The sequence below is a fragment of the Typopeltis vanoorti genome, chromosome 25 (assembly GCF_054136105.1).
Source record: "Typopeltis vanoorti isolate ZY-2024b chromosome 25, IOZ_Tvanoo_1.0, whole genome shotgun sequence".
NCBI classification, from domain to species: domain Eukaryota; kingdom Metazoa; phylum Arthropoda; class Arachnida; order Uropygi; family Thelyphonidae; genus Typopeltis; species Typopeltis vanoorti.
Genome location: NC_143573.1, coordinates 52,538,268 through 52,558,466, shown reverse-complemented (window position 1 = coordinate 52,558,466; position 20,199 = coordinate 52,538,268). Strand labels below are relative to the sequence as shown.

General features: G+C 36.0%; 2 protein-coding genes across 2 annotated transcripts in view; one reads left to right on the top strand and one right to left on the bottom strand.

Annotated features, from left to right (window-relative positions):
• The window catches only part of LOC150092747 (uncharacterized), a 236,806-nt gene that overhangs the window by 22,157 nt on the left and 194,450 nt on the right, over window positions 1–20,199 (bottom strand). The window lies entirely within an intron of this gene.
• Pex16 (peroxisomal biogenesis factor 16) overlaps window positions 1–20,199 on the top strand; it is a 131,488-nt gene that overhangs the window by 84,183 nt on the left and 27,106 nt on the right. Inside the window, exons 5-6 of the mRNA XM_090414466.1 lie at window positions 5,084–5,233; window positions 15,121–15,193. Of these exons, the coding sequence (XP_090270592.1) occupies window positions 5,084–5,233; window positions 15,121–15,193 (223 nt within the window). The remainder of the gene's footprint in view (window positions 1–5,083; window positions 5,234–15,120; window positions 15,194–20,199) is intronic.

The following is a 20,199-nucleotide window of genomic DNA, read 5'->3' as shown; positions in this document are numbered from 1 at the left end:
ACATCCCATTATTTTACTATTTAACTCTTGGTTCTTTTTTGTTCCTTACCTAAATGATTTGAACTTACGGCTATTTAAAATTCAGTTAAGATAAATATTTTAAAACGTTAACGTTTTAAAATATTAAATTTTGGCAGTTCATAACTTTTTTTTTGTAAATGAATTATAATAGAGAATTTTCAAATTAATTAAGAAAGAAAATAAAAAAGCCCTATTAATTTAACCTGAAAGACAATTTTATTTTGTTTAATGTCAATTAGAAACATTTTAGTTTATGAAATAAGGGGCGCACTTGCAAACTTTGCCTAGGTCGCAAAATCACTTGGCGCCGACAGTGCCTGCACCAGTGGTAAAACATCACTATCAACAATAACATAGTCAATGAGACTTTTCTTATTCCTTGCCTCTTCTCTCCATGTGAATTTGTGTACAATTTTATGTTGAAACATGGTGTTAGTAATAAGCAGTCCATGTCCTGAGCAGAAATCCAACAGATATTTGCCATTATTATTAGCTTTGCTCTTTTCTCCAAATTTTCCCAAAATATTTTGTATGTCTCACAATCATTTCCTACTCTACTATTTAGATCCCCAACAAGGACCAATTTTTCATTGTGTATTTGTTTGCTTTCTTTAAAGCTTCAAAAAAATTCCTCCACTTCTACCTTAGTAGAACCTTCTGTGGAACCATAGGCAAAAATAAGTCTCATTGTCTAGTTCCCCATTTTCATATTTGCCCACATCATTCTTCTTGAGACTGCCTGCCATTCAAGAAGATTAGCCTCATATTTTGTGTTGAATACTATGGCTACTCCTTCTTTTCCTTGATTGTCATTGCCTGAATATAACATTTTGTATTTATTGCTCAGAAAGATCTCGCCAGTTTTTGTCTTTTTTTGTTTCAGTCACCCCTATTATGTCGATCTAGTACTTATCCAATTCCTCAGCTAGCTCCATTTCTTTGTCATTCAGACTTCTTATCTTGATAGTACCGATCTTGAACTCTGGAGATGTTGAGTTAGGGTAAGTTTTAGGATTTGTTCCAGTAGCATTTGACTTTTCGCTGTTTACCCTGGTTCCCTAAAACAGTGGGGGCCTTGTTTAATCAGGCAATGCTCCAGCTGGCTTGAAATTCTGTCATGTTGTACCATCATTTGAAAATTTGGTTTAAGCCAATAAGAATACAATTTGGTGGGCTAAATCCCAAATTGCCAGCCCATCCTCGTCCATTCAGTATCTAGGTAGATACCTAACAGGGTGCACCACGAGAAGGTGAGGATTGGACATTAGGTCAGAAGCCCTGGTCAGTTCTCCGCATTTCTTTGAAGGCTATGTGAAGGTCTCCTCTCAGTTATATAGTTTGACCCTTAAGCACCTCCTCCTTACTATTCCTTGGATGGTTACAGCATGTCACATAATTTGAATCAGTCATAAAACAACTATTTCTTTGACTTCACAGATTCATCAATACTCGTTTCTAGAGATCAGCTCTGAGAATGAACTGTAACACAGTTCTAGGAGAGCTAGTCAGTTAGTTGTTGCATCTTATCTTGGTGGTATGTCATTACTCAGTGTAACACATTTACATTTTCATTTGTGTGCAAAAGAGTGTCTCTAGCAAACAAGATCTAAGTTTCATGACATTTTTAGGTTTGTTACATTTGTATTGTGTATAAGAAATGTTCAGTTGCAAATTCAGTAATGTTAATGATTTATACCTTTATGTGAATCATAAAGAATTAGTTTCTAATTAGTATACCAAAAAACTGGTATTTGAATACCAAAAGAAAAGAAAAGGACACAATATTCAGAATCTCGGTATTGTAAGTCCTACTCTGGACATCATCCTATACACTCTGATATTGACAGCTTTACATCAGAGAGACGTAAGTCAAGACACCTGCCTATTATAATGGTACAATGACTTGTCACTGAGGGCTATGATGCAACAAGAGCATGGTACACGGAATGGAATGCCAAAGCCCCAGTAATCTGGCAGACTGTGTTTAATCCAAACAGCCCTCCATCAGGGTTTGACCTACCTCAAAAAATATGGACCTCCCTAAATAGAGTTTGCATCAACCATGGTAGGTGTTGAGCTTCCTTATTTACTTGAGGAATAAGACCAAACTCATCTTGTGACTGTGGTGAGGATAACCAAACTATACAACATATCACATTTGACTGTCCTCACAGGGCCTACATTGGGACCAGTAACTGACTTTATAATAGTTTCTACAGATGCTGTTGACTGGCACATTCAATTTTAATTTTATGCTTATTTGTATATTTTTATATGTATATATGACTACAGTGTCACTTCACATTATTGTATTCTTTTCTGCATTTTATTGTCTTGTACATGGTTTTTTTTTTTGTGTGTGTGTGTGGTGTCATATGCATGTATTCTTCTTAGCCAAATGCTAAATAAATAAACCAGTGTACTTCAATCAGAAAACCATAGCACTACAAGAACTACTTCTGTTAGACACTGTGAACTTATTTTCACATTACATCAACAGCATTATCTTGGAGGTTTAATGAAGTATTGAAGCACTAGGCAAAGGATTAAAAACTAATTTTAATGCTTCCAGTATTTCATCTCAGTCACTGATACGTCTTCAAGGAGTACAAATAACACTTGTAACACATACACAAAGACAACACAGTACCTAATGAAACATGTGGGTGACTCTAAAGTGGATGGTGTTCCTCCTAAGGGCATTTGTAGAAGGCCTGGGACCTCTTACAATTATTGTTTCCCAAAATTTGGTAAGTTTTATGCATCCATATTTGTTTTAGATTAGGGTGATTTCTGAGTGCTTCTGCACACTCAGAAATTTAAATTTACTATGGTGGTTTTCTTACAGAAGATCCTATGAGTTGTGTTCAATACATGGTCTGCAAGGCCAGATTGACCATAATCATGATTGTAGATCTAAGATTTGTGTTCATTTAACCTGCCAGTGGCTGATCTACCTATCTGTCTGAAGTAAGCCAGTTTGCAGGAACAGGGTACTTTATATATTCCAGACACTGAGAAAGAAGGGAACTTATCTTTGGCAGAATGGATAAAGTAGCAAGCTTCCGGTGGGACTTAAAATCTGTGTAGAGGTTGTACTTTTTTAATGACTGACTGTTTTTTCTGATGTGTCACAAACTAGGGAATGGTAATGGCATTTCTGAAATCCTTCCGAAGAGATGGCCAAGGAATGGGGAGGAACTGATTATTTTTTTTAAATTCTGTAATCACTGTAGCCATTGGATAGGAAGGTGTTGTGTATATGGTTGAGTTTAGTTGAGAGGTTCCTAGAACAAAGATTATATGCTCTGCTTCTTAGTTTTAAGGATACCATATTGTTGAAAAGGGTGTTGGTGGGAAAGTTTGTGAATGTATCTGCCTGTGCAAGTGGGTTTTCTTATTATATCGGAAGGCGTATTCCTAAGGTGTCTTGGAAGCATAAACTATTGTTCTCCTTTTTCATCATAAACTAGATTCTTGGATTAGACTATTGAGGTGACTAAGGAAGGAGTCTAATTTGTCTCAATGACTGAGATGAAATATTGGAAGCATTAAAATTAGTTTTTAATCTTTTCCTAATACTGTCAATACTCTATTAAACCTCCAACATGAGAGCCTTCCAGTACTAAAGCATTAACACACATACATCAGCAGCATATTCTTCCAATCCCAGGACCAAACTGTAAGGAAAAGACAACAGTGGTGGTATGGTATTGTTACTTTCTCCAATTTTAGCTAGCTTCTTCGTGGAATCATTTGAAAAAAAAAAAAAGGTCCTAAGGAATTATGACCTAAAATTTGGTTATAACATGTGGATTTTGCGTTCATCATATGGCTGAGTTCTGCAAAAAATTATAGGATTTGGTTCATCATAACAACATTCATCCTTATGAAGTTCACTATCAAATCAGAAAACAACACCCCTGCATTTTTTAGATACTCTCCTGAAGGTCTCCAAACAAAATAAACTTAGCTGTTAAGTCTCTTGAAAACCAATGCACATGTTGAAATATCTCCAAAGTCCAGCCAACACTATCTGTCACAAAAACTAGTCTTATGAAAAGTCCTTGGAATATGGCATATAACATTTCCAGCAATATGGAGAAGAGAACCCAGGATCTCGAATACTTCAGTGTAATCCTTCCCAATGAAAGCAGCAGAGATTTAAACTCAATAAAAATAATTGGTTGAGAAATTTGCAAAGGAGTCTCTTAGACAAACAAATGAGACAATATATAGAGGGGGGGCAGCACTACTCCTTTGTGTATGGGCTGCTATTGACAAGATAGCAAAGATATTGTATCAACAAGGAATAAAAGTTGCTTTTTCTCCACTAAACAAGATCTCGGGTTTCCTTCTAATTCCAAAACCTCTCCATGGGAGTAAATGAGATTGTTTCTTCATGTGGAATTTACTATGTAAGGGGGGGGCTAATTAGGAGAAAGATACATATCAGAATACATCAATGTGGATGTGGGAAAAAAAGAACTAGCAGCACATACAAGAAAGAGAAAACATCAATTACTATGGAAGCATACAAAAATTGCCTATGTTTACTAGTTTATCAGAGTATTCATCATCATTGGAAAGAAATTCATATCAATAGAACAAGACAGAAGGTAAAATCTTACCTCAGGTTTGGTCATCTTAGATGAAAAGCCTGATGTGCACGTGCTTGCTGTTATCTGGGTTATAATTTCCATTAATTTGCTCGTGGTTTAACTGGTATTGTATTTTTTATTTCACACTCTAAAGTGTACTGAAATGTACATGAAATCAGCAGCAATTTAAACTCATTAAAAATAATCGGTTAATAAATGGTTTCTATGTGGAATTTATACACTACTTAAAAATGTTTAAAGACTATTCCTCTGGTCTTTTCAAGTTCACTACAGTGAAAGTTGACTGTAATTGTTTTAAAATAGTCAGAAAAATCTAAATTATAATGACTATTTATATAAAGATGAAATTGGAATCATAGGTATAAAATAATGCTAGCTTAATTATATAAACTGTTTAATCACCTTGATGATAATTTCATGTTTTGCACTGTTTTTTCTAGCCCCACCCCTGACTAGAAGAACATGGAAAGTTCCTATTTCTGATGGAAAGAATGATAACAGTAGGCCAAAAATTCATTTTCCATCCACACCATTAAAAAATGAGAGGCTAGCTGCTGAACTGTTGCATGTATTACGACCACTTGCACATTGTATCCCTAATATAAATAGTTAAACTTAAGGTTGATTTTTCTCATTTTTGTAATTTTAAACCTCAGCTGGTTAATTGTATTTCCCAACTCATGATAGTTTACATTTAATGTGTGTTGGATGTATTAGAGCAATTCGAGGGCAAGAGGATGTCTCTTTCCTTTCAAACTGTAGTTTCCACTATCTGCTTCTGTAGCATTCTATTCCTCAGTTTATGAGCCACTATAAACAGTATCAGATCTCCAGTGGCGCAGCTGAAATAAAACCTGGTAGAAAGATATAAAATAAAATTCCCAAGTTGACTGGTCATCTTGGGAATTTAGATCCAAAACCCTTCAAATGACAGTAAGAAAGAAAGAAAGAAAAAACCAAAGCCCAAATGGGCATCATTTCTCTCAACCTGGAAAGGACTCCTTCCCATTCCAATGAGGATTACAACTTAAATCCTCAAGGAAGGTTGAAAATGGAAGTAAAAAATGGGATACATATGCACAAGAAAGCAAAGAAAAAAAAAGAAATCTAAATATAAGTATGTATAATGTAAGAACACTTTTGAAGGAAGATAGAGATGAAGAACTAGATAAGGCTCTCTCTCCAAATTAGATTGGGATATAATAGGACTTTCTGAAGTAAGAAGGAATGAAAACCAAGTTATTGAGAAAGGAAGTATATACTTCATACAGTAGGAGGAGGAGGACAGGAAGGAGTGGAACTGATGATAAAAAAAAAAAGAAAAAGGACAAGATAATAGATTTTACACCAGTAACAACAAGAATTACACCTATGACTATAAATGTTAATAAAGGGTTAAACCTAAAAATAATACAAATTTATACATCCACTTCTGGACATTCAGAAGAGGAGATAGAGAAATTCTATGAAGAATTTAGAAGACTAAGATTAAATCAGCATAAATGGACTATAGTCTATTTAACTATAAAATTGGAATGAAGGACAATAACAAAACAAGTATAGGAGAATTTGGTATGGGAGATAGAAATGAAAGAGGAGAAAGACTGGTAAAATTTACAGAAAGTCAGGGTCTATTTATAATGAATACATTCTATAAAAAAGAGGAAGGCACAAAAATGGACATGGCAGTTGCCTGATGATACTACGAAAAATGAAATAGACTTTATTTTGAGTAACAGAAAAGAATTAAGAGAGGATATATCAGTAATAAATAAGATTTTGCTAGTGACCATAGAATGGTCAGAGCTAAAACCAAAATTAAACAATAGAAAAAATAGGAGAGAAACAAAAAGAACTGGTGCTAAAATAGATAATGAAATGATTAGAACAGAGTATACAAAAATTTGAAAAGATTTTGACAAACTTTTTGCAAATGAAAAAAGAATGGAAAACAATATATCATCAATAGACAAATGTAATGTTGAAATAATAAAAACATGAAAGAAAGTTAAGTAGGAACTAATAGATTAAGTCAGAATACTAAAGACTTAAGAATTGAGAAGCAAAAGACAAAGGAACTAGGGAAGAAATAGAATTTATTGAATTTAGAAAACATGAGAAGAGAAATAAGAAATGATATTAGATGCCATAACATCAATAAAGTAAAAGAAATTATAGAATGAATAAATCATTGAAAGTAATAAGAAAGGAAACTAATAAGGGAAAGAACTGGATTAAATGTCACAAAAATAAAAACAAGGAAATAAAGTACAAAAGAAATGAAATGATGAAAATATATGAAGACTTTTATACCAAGATGGATACCAGAAATAATGGTGGAAGAAGTGAAGAAAGCAATTGCAGAAATGAAATTTAACAAAAGCCCAGGTGAAGATAGAATACTGACTAAACATCTAAAGGCAGGAGGAAGGACATTATGGAAGGAACTGAATTTGTTATTTAATGATATCATCAAACAAGAAAATGCCCCTGAACATTAGGACCATAATGCAATTATAGTCCTAATCCACAAAAAAGGAAATAAAGAAGAAATAATTACAGACTTATAAGCCTATTATCACAAGTATATAAAATGTTTTCAAAAATATTGCTGAATAGATTAATGATAAAGTTGGATGAAGCTCAACCAGTAGAGCAAGCTGGTTTTAGAAAAATATTTTCTACAATAGACCATATTCGTACTAATAGAAAAAACTAATGAATACCAAATAGACCTTCATATGATGTGTATAGATTACACAGAAGCTTTTGACTCCATATTTCAAGAAAAAATGATAGAAGCATTGGAAAAACAGAATATAGAAAAGAAATATATTTATTAGGCTAATAAATAAACTATACGAAAAAGCAACAGTGACAGTAAAACTTAAACACAGGAAACCATTCCGAATACAGAGAGGAATAAGACAGTGAGATCCACTTTCACCCAAGCTATTCAGTGCAACATTGGAAGAAATATTTAAAAAACTAAACTGGGAAGAGAAAGGAATTAATATAAATGGGAAGCACCCCAACCATCTAAGATTTGCCAATGACATAGTACTCATTGCAGAGAGTAAAGAAGAACTACAATCTATGACAAATGAACATGGTCAGAAAGCCTAAAAAATCATCATCATCAAATTCCTGCCATGTACCCTCAAGGGGTGTGCAGGATATGATAGTACTACATGAAAAATTTACATCATTACTAACTTCCTATCTACAATTTTCCTCCAGATCAGTCTGTTACTTGTCAAGACTCCAATATTATCAGATCTTATATTTCTGTCGTCTAAGGCACTTTGTACCATATCAATTCACCTATATCTTAGTCTTCCTCTGGGTCGTTTTCCTGCCAACCTGGCAGAGAACACTTGTTTTGCTAATCTTTCCTTGCCCATTCTGTTTAACCACCTGAGATTACCTCTGCTAACGCATTCCTGGATGCTGACAATGTCAAGTTCTTTCCTAATATCCTCATTTTTAATATGATATTGCCATTGATGACATCAGTTCACGCCTCTAATCTTTCTCAGGACTCTCATATCAGCGGTCTCTAGTCTTTGGTCAAGTGTTTTACTTCTGACCCAGCTCTCAGATCTATAAGTTAAAATTGGTTCGAACACTGTCTTGTATACAGCTAATTTAGTATTTTGACTAATTTCTCTCTTGTTCCATATAAATGTATTCAGTTGACTTCCTACCATACCCGCTTTATTGATTCTGTTTTCTATTTCCATATTTAATTTACCATCTTCACTAAAAATCGTGCCTAAGTAGCCGAAATGTTTTATTTGTTCTATCGGTTCTCCATTCACAATGTAGCTGATATTTTCAATACTTCTCTCTATTTTCATAATCTTTGTCTTGTTATTGCTGACCTTCATGCCATATCTATTATAACAGTTATTCAATTTAGTCAGGGAATCTTGCAGATTTGTAGTGGATTTATTGATAAGTATAACATCAGCCTAAAATATGGGACTTAAAATAAATATTGAAAAAACAAAATATATGACAAAAGAAAATGATTAATAATAGATCAAGTAGACAAATATATCTTGGACAAACAGTTTTAAAGAAAGACAAAATAAATCAGAAGAATCATTCAAGGTAACAGAGCATTTAATATACCAAAAGAACATATAACAGGAGAACTACCATTGTGCTTAAAAGGAAAATATTCAACAGCTGTGTGATACCAGTGTTTACATATGGTAGTGAGACATGGAGCATAATAGAGAAACAATGTGAAGATCTGAGAATAGCACAGAGAAAACTGGAAAAAAGAATTACTAAAAAGGATAAAATTAAGAATGAAGAAATAAGAAAACAAACAAGAGTAAGAGAGATAATAGAAGTGATAAAAAGTTCAAAATGGAGGTGGACTGATCATGTAGAGAGAATAAGGCAGACAAGATTGATAATGGAATGGTAACCAAGAGAGAGGAAAAGGAGGTGGACAGAGATAAAGATGGAGAGATGATATCCGGATATGGAGATGAGTGAAATGGTGGTCAGGGACAAAAGAGAGGAAAAAATGGAGGAAGTTGGGAGGGCTATTTCCTGCAGTGGATGAAGAAAGGCTGAAGAGATGTAATATAGCTTAAAAGTGGCATGGGGGGTGGGACTTATAAGCATTGAACTTACTGACACTTGTGCTATTTCATATTATTAGTGTCATCTGTTAAACAAGAATCATAATTGTTGTTTCAGAAATCAGTCCTATCTGTAAGGTTTATGCATTGCATAAGTTTCTTTGCTTTTGTAGAAATGTTGTCATTAAAGAGTTGCTAATATTACAGTAACCTATTTATATCACAACACCCAAAGTTTCTGAAAAATGAAAGTTGATTAAAGATATATCTGAGAAATCAATGTCTTAAACAGACATCCTGATTATTTGAAATGTTCCACAATAATCAAAAATAATGATTTGAAACAGTACAGTGGTACAGAGCATGTTACTTTATGATATACTCTTTAATTACTGGATAAATCTTTCACGTCAAGCCAGATTAGTCCATGTTAGGACATAAACTGGGAACTTGAAATGGGAAATTCAGTTTGCTGTCATGCAGGTTTCAGCTTCTACTGTTTGTAATGGTGAGCTCAGGATGAGTTCTGTGGGACAGGCTGGGACTTTTTGTTATAGCACATCATTTCGCTATAGTAGTGTTTGCTGTTGTTCACATTTACTGTGTATGTTGATCCCATACATAAGAGGTAGAACCTGTAGTACACATCAGTGCCATCTGTGGAGTCCAGGTGTGGGTTGAGAAAGAAAAATTCTATTAATATTTTTCTTGAATAGTTGGAGGTTGTAGTCATTGGGGAACATTTCACAAAGAAGGAAGAAGCAAGTTTGGTGTGTTTGCAGTTTGCTGAAAAGGAATTGGCAGTTGCTGCTTTTGTTTTAATAGGCCCTAACAAAGTAGAGTAAGGATGGTTGCTAGCTCAGTAGAGCAGCATAAATGGAAGTACATGTAGTAAAGACACAGCTGAAACAGGGTATCTGAGATAGAGGTTGAGGTGAGTTAATGAGGGAAAGATCGTCTCTCAGCTAAACCACTCTTCTGGACAGCATCAAGAATTTTTAGAGGTTTTAGATGCACTACCCTAAATGGGAACAGTAATCTGAGAATAGACAGATTTGGGATTTGTATAGAGTAAGCAACTGGATAAGTGAAAAGTGGTATCTAGAGCAAAAAAAAAGTCAAATTTTTTTAATGGCTGAGGAAGTTATTGATGTGTTGTGTCTATGCCAGGAGAGGCTGGAGGTAAATGCTAGCCAGGGAGAGAGAGAGAGATGCTCCAGTTCTGATTTTTGTATTATCATGGGTCAAGATAGATAAGGTGAAATTCCTTCGCCAGTGAGAAGGCAAAAACTGCGATTTGTCAGCATTGGCCAGGTTAGTTATCCTTACCCTATTGAAGGATGCATCAATCACTGTTGAACACACTGGTTGCTGATAACCTTGAGGCATGTGATGTCTGAGCACTGCATGGTGTCATTAAGCTGTGAATAGGATCGGTGATGTTGAGTGCAGACAAACCTTTAAGCACTCTGCATTGTAGTAAATTTTGAAGAGAGGGTGCTATTTACCATGACATGAAGTGAAGAACCTGAGAGAAACCTGACCACCCAATTACAGAGTGCTTAGCAGGCCTCAATACCAACCATGATCAGATGCTCAGGAAATGTTAAGAGTGACAGCATGTGTTTCTCTTAACCTTTCCATAATGTGTTCGTGGGTGGGTGATGTAAGCTGAGAGATAAGCCACGGATTCAGATTAGCATAATCCATACTGTGGTTGGTTAATTGTTAGGGAAGTGAAGTTGACTGTTTATGACCTTCTCTACTATTTTGGAGAGGATTGAGGTGATAACAATAGGAGAGTAGCTTATGACTACTTTTATCTCCTTTTTTGGAATAGGTTGAACTTGCACTTGCTTTCGTGCATCGGAGTTCAGAATATATTCTGTGGAACATGGACCTTATTATGAAGAATAGCCCAGCAGATTATATGGCTGTTACTGATATAAAATAAACATCCGTTGAATATTTGATATTCCTTACAGACTGTTTGGTCTATGATTCTTTTTGAGGGGATCCCAAATTCTGAACTTTTATTGCCATTCTTATCACATCACTATCTGTTATAAAAGTCTAACTACATAGTATATGAATCCAAACATGTCAAATGAATAAGATATTATTCATTCAGTTAAGATATTTAATGAGCAGTTCATAAAGGGTCTTTCATCCTTGTGAATGTAACAGTATGGAGAGTTTGAGAGTAGTGAATGATGAGGAGGAGAGACTGTGAGTGAGAAAGAGGTGTGTGTATATATATATATATATATATATATATATATATGGGAGAATGGAAGAAACTTGAGGTTAATCAGGCTGTTGGACTTGATGATATACTACTCGAAAAGAAGTCAATGGACACTCCATGGGCAAGGAGCACTGTGCTGTGTAACAAGTCATGTTTGTAGTCTTTATAAATTGGAGGAATATAATGCTACCAAGTCAGTGCAACTACGTCCAGATGAAATGGTTGTGAGAAGGAAACTGACTGAGTTTGAAAGAGGCATTGTAATAGGATGCCATTGTGAGGATTTGTTGACAAATTGGGCCATCCAATTTGTCGAACAATCCTCAAAATGTGATTGATACCTTACTGAGATGGAAGCACAGGCATTCAATTATAAGTGCTACCCACAGTGGATGACACATACACACACCAAACATGACCCTATGGTGCTACAAAGGATAATACATAAAAACTACCATTTGTCGGTGACACTTTGAATGCAGAGTTCCGGGCATCAACTGGAACACGAATCTTCACAAAAACATTCAGAATTGAGGCTCACAACATGGGTTTCCATTGTAAGACCACAATAAGCAAGCCCCACATTACTGAACTAACATGCAGCATCATCTTCAGTGGTTCCAAGAACATGTACAGTGGGGCAGGGAAGCTTGGAAAGTTTTGTTATGAATACGACGAATCACGCTACACCCTCTATCGAGCAGATGGAGGTGTGGTGGATGCCCAGTGAACATCTCTTACCAGAATAAATAATCTCAACTATGAAATTCGGAAGTGGTGGTATTGTCCTGTTTTTCCTGGTTTGGTCTCAGACCTCTGGTGCCAGGGACATTGAACTCAGATATCTGAACATTCTGGATAATGCAATGCTTCCTACTTTGTGGCATTTCTGTGGACTTGACCATTGTTTCCTTCAGCAATGCTATGCATCATGTCATAAGGCTGCTGCTGTAACTGCGTGGTTTGTGATATGAACATAACCACACTCGACTGGTCTCCACAGAGCCCTGATCTCAACCCTATTGAACATCTGTGGGGATGAACTGGAGCATCAAGTGAGATCAAGGGACATCTGATCCAAACAGTCCAGGATCTCATTACATGCCTACAGGAAGAATGATGCAAAATTCCCATTGATCACTATCATACACTTGTTGAAAGTATGTAGTAAAAGGAGATCTTACATTTTAAGGGTGCCATGGCTGTTTGTTTCTCCCACAATTTTATCCGTTGACTTCTTTCCAAGCAGTGTATCACCACATATTTTAAAGGAATGTGCCAGGGAGTCGACATCTGCCTTGACATATTTGTTTAATTTGAGCCTTACATTGTGTCAAGGTCCAAAGGTGTAGGAGGAAGAAGAAAAGATTGTACTGCTTCATAAGTTATGTGACAGAGCTCAAGCATCAAATTATAGGCCTGTTTGTGAGGTGTAGTGGCTAAAGTGTTAGGGAGGCTGGTGAGAACCAGGATCCAGAATTGGATTAACAACAATGGTATTATATATGATGGACACAGGGATTTCTTAAAGGGAGATCATGTTTTAGTGATCTACTGATTTATTACAATAAGGTGACAGCTTCATTGGACAAAGGAGATGGATACAGAATAGTGTACTTAGATTTTGCAAAGGCTTTGATAGATTACTGCATGATAAATTGATAGTTAAACTAGAATGGATGGATTGGAGATTGGCTATCTAATAGGTATCAGCAAGTTGTGCTCAGGGGTCTCTTTTAGGGCAATTGCTGTTTAACCTGTATGTTAATGATATTGCAGAAGACTTGAATGGGATATTCAGTTATTTGCAGATGATGCAAAATTGGGACAAACTATGAGGAGTAGAGCAGATGTTGTGGTCTTACAAATAGATTGAGTGAATGGGCATAGAAGTGAGGATGCCAGTTCAATTTTGCTAAATTTAAGATACTAAAATTTGAAAAACAAAGATGGGATGTTGAATTTATGCTTGGTGGGAATATATTATTAGAGGTGGAGGAAATAAGAGATCTTGGGGGTGATGATGGATAAGGATCTACAATTTAGAGGATACATTGCCAAAATTGTGGGTACAACACACCGACACAGAGGACACTGACTTGTAGAAATATGGAGATTCTGGTTCCATTGTATAAAGGCTTGGTTATGCCATATATGGAATACTGTGAACAGATTTGGTTACCTGGTTTTTAAAAGGATGAAGAGATGTTGTAAAGGGAGGGTCCTGAGGCTAAAGTAATTTCTGATACCTGGAATGCTGAATATGAAGAAAGGTTGAGAAGATGCAATTTACAGTCTAGTGGATAGGAAGAGTAGGGGTGATATGATAGAGACAAGTTGGCAAGGAGTTGTTATAGGATTAACATTGAAGAGATTTTTCATAAAATATTAGATCATGGTGAACAAGAGTTCATCCCTGTATAAGGGAGGTGAGCAAGGGAGTGAGAATCAAGTTTTTTACACCTAGAGTTGTGAATGATTAGAATGCATTACCTGAGAATGTTATGTCTGCAGAGAATTTTATGATAAGCTGTGTGAGAGAGAGAAAGGGCCCTCCTAAATGAGTCTTTGATTCCATGGAGTATTAAGATGATAATGTCTATGAATCAAAAAAAAAATTCTTTATTGAAACTGGCTTTGTATTTTCCATGTTTCTTTCCATTAATCTTTTAAATATAATCTCTCAAGTTATCAAATTTTAATTTAAGAATGTATTACTGATGTGTGCATGAGTATATTATTATTTTTTTTTTTAAACAGAAGAAATGATCAGAAACAGAGAGATAAAAATAGAAACTATATTTTACTTTAAATAAACTGCACAACTAATTTCATCTTCTCAGAAGACTTCATCGGTTGCATTACATGAGAGAAATACAAACGATATATATCCTTCTCGTCCGTCCTAGGACAGGTTGAGTCCCCTCCTAATGAGCAGTTACTGGCATATTAATACAGCCGGTTTGCCACTCCTCTGTTGCATCCCCTAAGGGCAATATTCATGACTGCAATCCGTGTATGTTGACGGGGCCGGTTTGCCTGCTTGCAGAATGAAAAACCCCAGATAAACTTGGGGAACCCTGCTGTCCACACACCCAAGACTGGCTAACTTGGCTATGGCTGAGGAAGATCCTTAACCTCCTCACATCGTCGACGGAATTGAACCTAGGACACTACTTCCCCAGGCATATGGTTGGGAAGCGCATAGCCACTAGGCTAACCGTGCAAGCTGTGTGTGTGTGTGTGTGTATTAATTACATAGTAGTCGCCATGTTTAAATTGTGATACCTCGTGAATATTCCTGTTTGAATATCAACTGTACTGGGTAGCTAATTTATTCCTCCTCATTCATTCTTCTACTTTCTTTTCCTTCAAAAAGGGGAGAAAAAAAATTAAAAATTCAAAAGTAACAGATTCTTACTAAGTAAGCATTCTTTCTTCCCAAACTCATTCATACTTCTGTTACACTTAGTATTTCTGTGTGATTAAGTTTACCATAGATATGCTTTTAAATATCTATTTTTTTAAATGGCAAACTGATGTGTGTTTTCGTCTTTTTCATTCTATTGAAATTAAGTAATAATTAAGAATTCAAAACAATTTGTAAATGTTCCTGAACTATTGGAAGTATTTGCCATTGCAACTTGTGGTCAAATGTCTTGGAAACCATTGGTGGTATCTCTTGGTATGGATGTAACCAGGTAAGTTCCATAATTCACTTTTCCCTTACTGGTAATAGAAAAGTATTACCATACAAAAAAAGTATAGTCTAAAAAAAAAAACTTTCTACAACGTTTGTATGTAAAAGCCTCCAGCATCTTTTGTTTATTTTAGCTATTTCAGCTTCAAAACATTCTTACAGAAACTTCAGTTCACACTAAAAGTATCATTACAGTGTCATTTTTATATTAATTTAAAAATACTTTAAAAAGAGCAAATCGTGCCCAAAATTAAGATTCCAAAACAATTATAAAATTTTTCTGAACTATTAGAAGCATTTGCCATTGCAACTTGTGGTCAGATATCTTGGAATACAGCAAGAATGATATTATAAACTTTGATGTAGCTGATTCTCTTCTAATTTGGGTAAAGATTTAGATAAATATATTTGATTTTATTGGCCTGAATATACCTAAATTAACTTAAAATAGTTGATTATATTTCTAAATAAGCAGTGTTAGTGTTTTTGAAATATGTTAATAGAACTTTTTTCAGTATATTTAAATGAAAAGATAGGGAAAAAAGTTTTTAGGGCTTATATTGTTACTATATGTAGATTGTTATTCATTATGCTAATTTTAGGAATGAGATGACAGTGCGGATATATAGTAAGTAAAATTGTTTATTATTTTCTGTATTTCACCAAATTCAAATTGGCATCATCAGGAAATAAGATACGGTTACTGTATGAGTAAAAGAAACAATATGAAGAAATGAGGCAAATCCTAGATTGTGCCACTTGAATTTGATTGGGCATTCTTGGTCCTGGCTGATTTGTCTCAGAATAAGCATTTCACACACTTCAGGCAATTTCCTGCATCCAAAAACATTAATGTGAATATACCTAAATAATAGGATTTTTTTTTTTAGACCAGAAGCAAATTCAAGGAACAGTTACCATACTTGTAATTATTTCTGTGAAGTAATTATAAGTATGGCAACTAGTAGCCTTCTTCCATTGGATTCTTTGGTGGGTTTCCAAGGCAGGGTTTGCAAGTCTTGAGCAGCCATAATGGTACTAGATATAGTCTTCTATTCATAGTTTTGTTACTATTCATACATTGAATACGAGACCGATGATACTCGACTCTGCCATAGAGAAAGCAACTGACACAATGAAAAGTCGATCTTCATTGGGGATCTAATTAGCAGAGTAGGAAATGATTGTCAGCCATACAATAATATTTTGGGAAAATTGGAGAAAAGAGCAAAGCTAGTAATAATGGCAAATACCTGTTGGATTTCTGCTCAGGACATGGACTGGTTATTACTAACACCATGTTCCAACAATTTGAAATTGTGTACAAAAAATGTACACAAATTCACATGGAGAGAAGAAGCAAGGAATAAGAAAACTCTCATTGACTATGTTATTATTGATAGTGATGTTTTCTCCCTGGTGCATGACACTAGTGTACAAAGGATATGAAATTGTAAGTGATCACCATTTAGTCTTGAGCAGAATAACATTGAATTTCATATTGAAAAGAAAAACATTGAAGAAAGTTTTAAAGCAAATAAAAGTTGAGCAGCTTTCACACATGAACTGTAGACTAAAATACACAAACATTATTCAAGAAAAAATGAGAGTTTGAAAACAGGAACCAAACCTTGAAGATTCAGTGGCAAGCCCTGAAGAAAACATTAACTGATTCAGCCAGAGAGGCATGTGATGAGGTTGTCTGCAAGGATAGAAAAAATCAGAACTCCAGATGGACACATGAAATTAAAGAGGCAGTGAAGGAAAAGAAGAAAACATATCGAAAGTTCCTGGCATATAAGCCAACTTGTGCTCTTTCAGAATAGAGACAAATGTAAGAAAGCACTGAGCAAAACCAGCTAAACAAAAGTCATGGGAAGACTTTGTTAAGAATACAGAAAATAAATATCAAGAAGGTGGAGGTTGTTGAAAAAGCTCAGAAATGGAAGAAAGAGTGTTGTAAAAGAGGTGATATGCAAACTGGAGAAAAAGCTATCCTTGAAGTATGGAGTCATTTCTTTGAAAAATTGCTAAATGCAACAACCAGTGATAGCACAGTGGTAAAAAAAAAAACACTGAACAAGGATGCAGTCAGGAATACATATCCATACTTGAAGTACAAAACGCCTGAAATATGGAAAGGAAGTGGGAGTAGATGATATTTGACCAGAAATGCTCATGTATGGAGGTATAAAGGTCTTACAGTGGCTACCTGCATAGTTTAGAAGATCTGGACAGAGGGACGAATTCCAGATGATAGGAGTAGATCTCTCATAGTACCCATATATAAAAACGGAAATAAAACAATGTGAGAAGGTCAGCAATAACAAGACAAAGACAAAGAAAAAAGGCAGAAGCATTGAAAATATCAATTACATTGTGAATGGAGAGCCTATAGAACAAGTAAAACGTTTCAGCTACTTAGGCACAATTTTTAATGCAGATGGTAAATTAAATATGGAAATAGACAACAGAATCAACAAAGCTGGTATGGCGGGAAGTCAACTGAATAAATTTATATGGAATAAGAGAGAAATTAGTCAACACACTAAATTAGCTGTATACAAGACAATATTCCAATTTTAACTCATGGATCTGAGAGTTAGGTCATAAGTAAAACACTTGACTAAAGACTAGAGACTGCAGATATGAGAGTGCTGAGAAAGATTAAGTACATGAACAGATGGCATCATTGGCAATATCATATTAAAAACGAGGAAATTAGATAAGAACTTGACATTGTTAGCATCCAGGAATGTGTTAGCACAGATACTTTCAGGTGGTATGGTCACTTAAACAGAATGGGAGAGGAAAGATTAGTGAAATAAATGTTCTCTATCAGGTTGGCAGGAAAAAGATAGGAAGACCAAGATATTATTACTACGGGCTACTCCAGGGAGTCCTTAGACTCATCGAGGGAGGCCCTAAACATCATGTTCACACAACTGTTCAACATTCTCACAGTATCTATCATACCTTGCCTTGAACTCACTCACCGTCATAGCACTCACAACAGACTCTGGCAGCTTATTCCACTCATTTACCACTCTAAAAGTAAAGAACCCAGCTCTAACACCCCTGCTAACCACACTCTTGCCCAGCTTCCATGGATGTCCCCTAGTTCTCCCACCACCAGTCCTGATCTCAAAAATATCCTCTGAATTAATCCTATAGAATCCTTTTAGCAATTTGAATGTCTCAATCGTATCTCCCCTTTTCCGCCTATCAACTAGTTTCTGCAACCCACAAATCTTCAACCTGTTCTCATATGGTTCATTCCATAGACCTGCTATCATCTTAGTCACTCGCCTCTGGATCCTCTCCACCTCCTCCCCATCAAGAAGGGACCGAGGTGACCAAATCTGGGCACAGTAGTCGAGATGAGGTCTTATCAGGGCTCGGTACAGAGGTACAATAACTTGCTTGTCTCTTCTCATCAAGGTATTTTTCAACAACCAAGTGAGTTGATGAGCCGATTTAGCTACTTTCGCAATGTGCCCCCTAAACTTCATCTCCCTATCCACCAACACTCCCAAGTCCCTGGCCTCATCAATCTCTTGGAGTACAGTTCCACCAATGTGGTATACTGCTGCTAATCTTTTCACTCCGAAATGCATAACCTTACATTTTGTCACATTAAATTGACATCCATTCTCCTTAGTCCAGAACTCCAATCTATCTAAGTCATCTTGCAAGACTTTGACATCTTCTGCGTTCACTATTGCCCTACCCAACTTTGCATCATCAGCGAACAAATGAACTGCCCCACTTAGACCCTTCCCTATATCGTTAATGAACAGATTAAACAGCAGTGGTCCAAGAACAGAACCCTGTGGCACACCACTAGTCACAGGCTGTCTTTTGGACTCTACTCCTGAATAAACTACTCTTTGATATCTCTCCATCAACCACCCAGCTATCCATCTCACCAACCCTATATCCATTCCCATATGTTGTAGTTTACGGATTAGAATTCCATGTGGTATCCTGTCAAACGCCTTTGCCAGGTCCAGCAGTATCACTGTAAACCCATTTCCCTTATCCAGTTCAGCCGTCACCTTGTTATAAAACTTGAGCAAGTTACTGAGGCATGATCTACCCTTCACAAAGCCATGCTGTCCTCTGTACAGTATCTCATTTTCATCAATCCATTCCTGTATTTTTCCCTTGACTACTTTCTCCAAGACCTTGACAACGACTCCTGATATGCTGATCGGTCGATAATTTGCAACCATAGTCTTGGATCCTCCTTTATACAGTGAAACTATTTTCCCCTCTTTCCACGCCTTCGGGACTAAGCCAGACCCGAGACTCAGATTAAACAACATGGTCAAGGGCACTGATAATTCCTTAGCCGCTTCATGCAAGACCCGTGCCGGTATACCATCCAATCCCACAGATGTATTCACATTAAGGTTCTGTAATAGACTATTCACCTCCACTTCATTCATCACAATTCCCTTATAAACTAATGGTTCCTTCATTTTTTCAACGTCACCACCTGGATGATATACTTTTGCAAAGTGCGCGCTCAGTAACTCCACTATATCGACTGGTTCAGTGAACTCTTTACCATCGTCATTCCTTAAAATCATTTTGCCATGTACAGTTTTTTTCTTGCTTGCAGCATATTGAAAGAACTGTTTGGGATTCTCTTTTGCTTGCATAGCTAGTTTCCTTTCATAATCGGCTTTTGCTGTTTTTACCACACTCGTTACCCTTCTGGCCTGCACTTTATACCGTTTGTGTGCCTGCAGGTCACCCCTTTCTTTAAATTCCCTCCATAGTTGTTTCTTTTTTTGCAGCTCAAGCTTAATGGTGTTATTCATCCATTTAACCCCTACTTGTTTCACTATTCGGACCTTAGGTATACAATCAGCCATAACCTCCTGTAAATGCTCTTTGACCACTTCCCATGCTCTATCGACGTCCAGCCCTTGCAGTTGTACATGCCATGGCACTGATCCAAGCAATCACCTAAGCTTGTCATACTTGCCAGCACGGTAA